This window comes from Otolemur garnettii, unplaced genomic scaffold (assembly GCF_000181295.1).
Source record: "Otolemur garnettii isolate 467f Iridium unplaced genomic scaffold, OtoGar3 scaffold00101, whole genome shotgun sequence".
NCBI lineage: Eukaryota > Metazoa > Chordata > Mammalia > Primates > Galagidae > Otolemur > Otolemur garnettii.
Genome location: NW_003852496.1, coordinates 516,652 through 524,903, shown reverse-complemented (window position 1 = coordinate 524,903; position 8,252 = coordinate 516,652). Strand labels below are relative to the sequence as shown.

At 55.1% G+C, this 8,252-nt stretch overlaps 1 protein-coding gene across 1 annotated transcript in view; it reads right to left on the bottom strand.

Annotated features, from left to right (window-relative positions):
• CHST13 (carbohydrate sulfotransferase 13) overlaps window positions 1-7,827 on the bottom strand; it is a 21,639-nt gene extending 13,812 nt beyond the window's left edge. The window contains exon 1 of the mRNA XM_003796252.3: window positions 7,719-7,827. Within this exon, the coding sequence (XP_003796300.1) occupies window positions 7,719-7,815 (97 nt within the window). The 5' untranslated portion in view covers window positions 7,816-7,827. The remainder of the gene's footprint in view (window positions 1-7,718) is intronic.
• Window positions 7,828-8,252: the final 425 nt, after the last annotated feature.

The following is an 8,252-nucleotide window of genomic DNA, read 5'->3' as shown; positions in this document are numbered from 1 at the left end:
CAGGAGTTGGAGGTTGCTGTGAGCTGTGATGTCACAGCACTCTACCCAGGGGGACAGCTTGAGGCTCTGTCTCAAAAAAAAAAAAAAGAAAAGAATCTGAATGAACACATTAAAAGATGCTCAACAATACCAGCCATTAGCAGCAGTTCTCAACCTGTGGGTCATGACCCCTTTGTAACAATGATAATATATCGCGGCATTAGGAAGGCTGAGAACCACTGTATTAGAGGAATGGCAACCAAAACCACAAGGATGGCTGTAATAAAAAAGAGAGCTCTCACACCTGCCTGTGGGAATGTAAAATGCTGCATCCACCATGGAAAACAGTTTGGTAGTTACTTAAAAAACTAGCATGGAATTGCCATATGACCCATGGATTCCTATCCCAAGTATATACCTAGGAGAACGGAAAACATCCACATAAAAACTTGCCGACAAGAATCCAATTGGCATTATTCATAAAAGCCAAAACATCGAGACTACTCAAACCCCTCAACTGATGAATGGCTAACAAATGTGTGATATATCTGTGAAATGGACTATTATTCTGCCATGAGAAGACATGAAGTGCTGATTCATACTTCAACATGAATACTACAAACGTGAACTTTACAAACATGTTAAGTGAAAGGAACCGGCACAAAGAGCCACCAATTACATAAATCCATTTATAGGAAATGGCTATCTTAAAAGATTCTTAACTTCATCAGAACATTGAATATTCATAAGAATAATAATTCATGAACATATGAAAAAAGAATACATCTGTAAATGTTCTATGACCTTTGGCTGTCAACAAAACGAAAAGTCTATAAATGAGTACATTCACTGAAAAGATTAAAGCATTTCCCTTAAGACTTTTAGTTTGCTAATGAACTTGGGAAGTTTGATGAAATGATCAGTTGGCAAGGTGTGGTCCAGTCCCACAACTGCGTTTCAGCAGTTCTCAGGTGAGGCCATGTTGAGTGCTGTGGCCCTGTGCAGGGCCTGGTGGGTAGAGCATAGCATGTGCTTAATACACAGAGGCTGGCAAAGGAGCAAATGGTGGCCAGCCTGGCCTTGCCTGGCCTCTAGAACCCCACTGTGTGTACCTGCAGCCTCCCATCCAGAGCCTCCACCACCCCCCTGCCTGCCTCAGGATACCTGTGCAGCCTGGGCCGTATCATGTGTGTCCCTGGAATAAGGGCCAGGTTCTCCCATGACCAGGACATGCAGAGAAAGCTGGGGTCTTGGAAAGCTCGGGGCCTGCTTGTGTCTCAGTGTCATTGGGCTGTCCCAGCACTCGAACTTCTGACGCTGTACTCAGACTCAGGGATCTCTGTGGGACCCATGGCTGCCTTCTTGGCAGCTGGACGTGTCCTGAGAATGTCACTGTCACCAGAAAATGAGCTGATATTAGAGGGCAGTATTGTTGGCCAGTTCCTCAAAGTGCCGGGAGGTCCCAGGCTGGGTTTGGCATCACCACTGGCCTAAGTATAACAGCAGTCACCACTGGCAGAGCTAGTCCTGCTCCATGCTAGCACAGGGGTCACCACCCTGAGAGGGCAGGGTCTCCAGCCCTATTGCAGATGAGAGGTGTCCTTTTCCTTGGGGCTAAAACTGAGGACTAAGAAGAGCTGGTTCCCACCTGCTGGGTTGTGTGGGCACAGTTGGAGTAGCAGCCTGTAGTGATGGAGCAGGGACCTAGGCCACCCTCCGGGACCCCACCACTCCCAGGCTTCTGGAAACACTGGCTCTAGCACACAGCCTCTCATTTCCTTGCCAGACCACAGCCTACAGGAAAGTGGGCTTCTAAATTGACTCCAAGGGCCCGTGGGTGGAGGGCAGGAGAGAACAGGCCCTAGAGAGAGGCCCAGAATAGCTGTGGCCAGTGATTACAGGGTTAGGCTGGTATGCCTAGCCCCGCCCCAGCTACCACACAGAGCTGAGGGGCTCTGGGACCTACAGATGGTCAGGGTAGCAGGCAGAGGGATAGATCTCTGTAGATCCTTGGGTCCAACTTCTGCTCACAGCCACAGTGGGCCATCTCTCACCCTCTACTCCCATCACCCTAAGCCCAAGCCCCCTTGGCCAGTATCATCTCCCTCCAGCCCAAGGTCCCAGCCCCCCTACCAAGGGCACAGTGAGGCAGACAGGCCAGGAAGAGCCTCATGGCAGGCCCAGCCTGCACAGCCAGGGAGGAGCCAGAGCTGGCCACGGAGAAAAACACATGCTGCTTTAACAAAGGAAACAAAACTGGCAGGTTAGGGAGAGAGGAGCAGAGAGGACAGTGAGAGGGACTGTGGGTGCCACAGTCACAGTGACAGAAGAGAGCTATGTAGGATAGGGGCCACAGTCAGGAGCAAGAGAGGTAAGGAGACAGGAACAGAGAGGGACACAGGAGGACACTGGGACCTCTGAAGTATCCCAGAGCAGGCAGCTGGGCTGTGACGATGGAGAAGCAGCTGCTGCCTTCTGGGCGGGCCCAGGGCCCATATATGACGTCCACACAGGGCTCAGGCCATGGACACTCTCCAGCCCCAGGCCTTAAGGCAGGTCTACATCTGCCTTTAGGGGGCCAGTGTGGGGACCACCCAGCACCTGCAGTTCTCAGCCCCCAGGAGACACATTGCCCACTGCAATGTGGGCTGGTAGCCCCTGGGACTACACAGCGGTCAGCCCGGGGAGGTGGGGCTGCACCTGGACCGAGCAGTGGAGCTTGGGGCTGTGTGCACCTTGACATGCTTACTTCTAGCAAGTAGAAACTATTAGTATTCCTATAGAATAATATTAGATTCCTATAGGCAAACTGAGGCCAGAGGGTTAAAGAAACTTGTCAAGGCCTCACAACTTACTTGCTGTACCAAAAACAGGATTTAGCCCCAGGCCCTTGGCACCAGCATCTGTGTCCTCATGCCCATGTTGTCCTTCCTTTCGGCTACCACCGGCCCCATCCATCTGCACAGCACCCATGAGGCGGATGGGGAAGTGCCCCCTAGCAGGGGCAGTGGGCTACCCAAGGCCATGCCTTGGTGGTGACCAGACAGGGTGCTGCAGACACCATGCTGGGAGGCTGCTTTGCTATTGGCATTGGGTGAAACGCCATGCAGAGAAACCCAAACAGAGAAGCAGGACAGTAGTACTGGGCATGCCCAGCCCCTGCAGGGAAAGGCACATGCCCCCTTACATGGATGAAGGCCACAAGTCTCCTTTGGGGGGAAATGCTGCTTGGAGATCCCCAGTCCAGTGAGTGGGGATTGTGACATGGATCTGGTTAATAAGTTCTAGCTTGTCAGTGTCGCAAGAGCAGCCCAGCAGGAGTGGCCAGGCCCACGCAGTGTGGCCCACAGAGAGCCTGGTGCCAGCGGGGACACATCCCGGTGCAGCCTCTGAGGGCCTCATTGCTGGGTCTGCCCTGCCCCATCCTCCCCCAAGGACTTCTGGGATGACTCGTGTGCCCCAGAGTCAGGAACATTATTTGTGGTGATTGGGCCCCAGGGAGGGAGACACTGGACAAGCCCTTCCTAAGTAGAAAGAAATTCTGCCTTTTTTTTGTTGTTCATTTTTTGAGTGAAACAGAGATCTCTTTACTTGTGTCTAATTCTAATTCCATTTGCTGAACTACACAAGGCATCTGGAATGGAACCCTGGTCTGGCCAGATTGTTGCTGGCGCAGTCCTGTCAGCTGGGCCTCCAGAGCCACCAGGACCCCACTCCCACCTTCCCCATGGCAGTTTCTCACTGTAGGAGTCCCCAGGACAGGAAGGAGGCGCCTCACCATCTCCTGCTTGTGCTTCCCTGCCTTGGTGATCTCAAACCCACTCGTCTTCGGCTGTCTCACGACAAGCCGTGCTCCTGCCCAGGGCCTTTCCACATACCTTGCCTGGCTTGCTGCTGGGCTGCTACAGTCCAGCCACGATGGCCTTCCTGCCGATCTTGCTGCTCACGGCACATCAAGCATCCTCCTGCCTCACAGCCTTGGCACTACTTGCTCCCTCTGCCTGGATGCTCTTCCAGGAACCTTGAAAGTGACCAGATCTCAATGCAAATGTCCCCTTGGCAAAGAGGGCCTGTCCCAACAGTCTGAAGCAGCACTCCACCAGGATTGGTCCCACTCTGTTCTTAAATGTGTCCCTGGCACTTATTACTGCTGAAATCATAGGGTTTCTATGTAGGTTGACCCCTCTGGAAGGTCACCTCTATTAGGAAGAGGACTGTTTTTCTTTCCCATAACGCCTGTACCTCACATAGTTTTGATGACTATTTAAAGACTGTACTCACAGCTGTAGGAAGAACTCCTAGCCTGCAGCCATTGAAGGCCACTCATGACTGAGCCTCAAGGTATCTTTCTGGCTTCTAAGCCCACTACTCCTCCTCAAGAACCTGGAGCTCTGCCCACAGTACATCCCTTAAGACACCAGCCACTTAACTTCTCAATGATTTTGTCTGGCCTTTCCGTCTGCAATTTCCTTTCCTCATTTTCCCACCTAGTAAGCTCCTGTACAGCCTTCAAAGCCCAACACAAATGCCCCTGCCCTGGAGAAGAAAAAGACAAAGGATTTGGATTAGACTGGGGTTGAAACCTGGCCCTATCCATCCTGGTTTGAGCAAGTTACTTCCTTTGCCTTGATCTTAGTTTCCTCCTCTGCAAACTGACATTACCAATTCCCTCTCTGTCCAGCTGTCCATCTATCTGCCAGCTTACCTTTTCTCCTGGTACCCTCTGGAGGTGCCTCTGATCTGGGCACACTCCAGCAGCACTGGGGAGTGGGCAGCCGTGAAGTGAGTATCCAGCAATCACGCCTTTCCTTTTCCCTTACACTCAGTGCAGTGGTTCCAGTAGGCTTCCTCCTCTGGGGCTGCTGGGACAGGCATGTGGCCCAGACCTGCCCAGTCAGAGCCTGCCACCACTTCCCGCCACTGGCTCAGAGATAGGCACTGGGTGACCAGGTCTTGGCCCGTGAGATGCACCCTTGGGACCCTAGCTGGAGCTGTTGGTAAAGGAGCCTTTTGGGGCTGGGGTTGCTTAGAGTGAAGCTGAGAGCACCCAGAGCTGGAGCTGGAGCTGTAATTTCAGCCCTGGGATCCATCTGTGTCCCAGGCAGGACCTCTGGATTCTTTAGTTATACTCACAGACAGATGCTGTTCCTGGTTGAAGTGAGTCAGAGTTGGGCTCATCCTCACTGAGACCACCACTGTCTGTGGGTGGGTACCAGTCTCAGTTCCTGCTCTGCCTGCCTGTGACTGAACAGGGTCAGGACTGGGGGGGGAGTCAGGTGCTCAGGTGCAGACAAGGGCACCAATGGGGCTGCACCAAGCAAGGAGACTGAAGGAATACCACCAGCTGGGGGCCTGCAGGAGCTAAGACACAGGGGAGACAGGGCAGCTAGAGGGTCCATCTGCACTCCCCTAGCTGTGCTGGCAATGGCCCTGACCCCTGCGCTGAAGGGTGCTGCTGTGGAGCCCTTGAGGGGCCTGCTGGGCTCCAAGACCGATTCCACAATTCCATCTCAGTCCTCAGCAGCTGCCTCAGCCCTGGGAACTGCATTTCTTCTGGTAGGACCCAAATACAGCATTTCATCAGCTATGAGTGTTGTATACTGCATAATTGTACAAGCACACATCCTTGGGGGTGTGTGTGTGAGGGGAACAGTGAGACGGGGTGGGGGTGGAGGAGGGAATGCAGGGCCCCACCTAAGATCCCTGGGTCCTTCTTGTACTCTCCAGGAAGGATGATGCTGTGAGGTCTCAGTTCACATGTCACCCTCTGGTACAAAGTGCTGGGCTCTAAGAGAACAGGAGAGTCGCAGGCCAGCCTGGAAAGGAGGTGCTGGGCTGCCTTGGGAACCTTGCCCCTTTGACACTCTCCCTTCCCTGCCCCCCAAATGCAGGGCCTTCTAGCAGTTGCCAGAGGCTCAGTCTGGCCCCAAGGGAAATACTCATGACTTCCAAACATTTGGAAAGATGCTGACCTCTGTGGATGGATGAGTGATCAGAGTGGAAGGAGAGATCTGATGCTATGGATAAGCCAAGGAAGGGCTTAGGCACCATCAGGCTCTCACTGGGTGGTGTGTTTTGGGGTGGAGGGTACAGAGCTGAGACCCAGATGGGGAAATGCTGCCCAGGCTCGAGTGCAGTGGGTATTTCTAGGTGCAACCCTGACCGGCACTCCTGGGCTCAAGTGATTGTCCCCTCACCTCAGCTTCTGTGCTCAGCTTGATTTTGGTTTTAATATTAAACACGTAAGCTCTGTGAGGCAGCAATATTTGTAGGTTTTGTTCCCCACTGTCTCCCAGCACCTAGGTGGACGCTTGCATGAACAGGCACCCAGCAAAAATGAGATAGGTGGTATTGGAGTGTACGAGTCACCCTAACACCTGCTCCTTCTTCCCTGTGCCTGTCCTGCTCCCAGGTTTTGTGGGGGAGGGGGTGGTCCAAGACCTCGGTTTGTTTCTCTTCTCTCAACATGGGTAGGGAAGGTGGCAGGAGAGTGTCCCACAGAGACATAGGGACACACAGTGCAGTCCCGTGAGGAAGCATGCTCCTCTGCAGACACCCCCTGGGGCCCAGGCCCTCGGGTTTCCTCTCACTTCTCATACTGGGGCTAAGCCCTGTGGATTCAGTACCCATCATGCCCTACCCTGTCCCAGGTACTGGGCAATCATTTGTCTACTGAATGACGGGGTAGACGGAGACACACACACACACACCCCAGGACCACACCCCAGACCATGCTGAAACAGGAGAAGCAGGAGCACAGATGGGGGCATGGGGGTCAGGGGTAGCTCCATCTCCTGGGCTTGGGGAGGTATTCAGGTCTGGCCTGCTGTGTCTGGACATGCAGGGGACAGGGGATGGTGTAAGTGTCAGGGAGGATGGGCAAAGGCCTCCCAGCCCTGCTCTCTTTCTCCCACACCCACTGCCAGTGGTCCCTGCCCACCACTGACTCACTGGGGCTATGTCTGCAAGGCTCCAAGGGTCAGCCTCAGATTCTCACAGAGCTCACAGAGGGTGGCGGAGGTGGCCAGAAATATCCTCTACACACACACACACACACACACACACACACACGAGGCAGGAGGTTGGGAAACAGGGCAGATTGGAGCCTTCAGCCCCAGGCAGACTGTGCAGACCCCACTCAGTCCATACCTGTCCCCGCCTCTCTGATCGGTCTCCTTCTTTGTGAAATGGGCTGGGGAGGCCTGAGATGACCTGAGCAGAGACTCAGCGTGAACACTGAGCACGTGCCGGGTTCAGGCAGGTACTCAGCCCTGCAGAGTCATAGCGGCTGCCTCGGGTTCCCCAACCAGACCATGAGGGCGGTGAGAAGGTGCTAAGCCTTCCCTGTGGGAACCTCAGGGTAGGGCAGCGGCTCCAGGGAGCAGTGCTTAATGTGCAGAGGGGCACCCTCCCGCTCCCTCTCATCACTAACACCCAAGGGCGCCACACACTCAGGGTGTGAGGGTAAAGGTAAAGGAGGCTGCCTTCCTGGACTGACCACATGTCCTCCACCACACACAACAGACTGGTCTCCCTGGTACCCAAATGATCCCCTCTCCAGGCTACGAGAGACCAACCTCCAAGGGGCAGCAGGACGGTGGTTCGCGGAGTTATTAAAGCCTTTCTGGGCCCTACCAGCCCTACGCCCTAGCCGGGAAGGAGACAGCAGGTGCCCCTCCGCCATGGAGAGTTAGGCGGCGGGAAGTGGGCGCGCAGCCAGGCCTCGGGCACTCACTCACCAGGGCGCAGGGCGTGCGGTGCCGCACACAGGAGCAGGAGCGCGGCGCCCAGACTCGCGGCCACCAGCGCGCGCCGCCTCCAGCAGCGCCTCCCCATGCTGTGCCTGGTGGCGGAATGGCAGTGCCTGTGTCCTGCTGGGGGCGGGGGCGACCGGCCCAGGGCCCGCCCCGGGACCTGCCGGGCCGCCTGCCGGCCGGCGCGTACCAAGCCATGCAGCATGGGGGTGCGATGGCCCCGCTCACCGGGGATGGGCTTGGGGGGACAGAGGTCGGACCCCAACCACATGAGTCTCTGCCATTCTCTGGCCGCTGGGGACTGGGGAGATGGGCAACGGTAGATCAGCAGTCCTGCTCCTCTTTTCGTGTCCCCACCCGACAGAGTGGACGGGAGCCCTGTCTCTGGCAAGGCTCTGCCCCTAGGGTTGCCCTGGGGCGTCACGGTCTACCCCAGAAGCATTGTCACTGTGGTGTGCTACACACCCCTGGGTAGTGTCCTCTTGCCTTTTTGCTGCCCCAGATAAAGGAGCCCAAGGG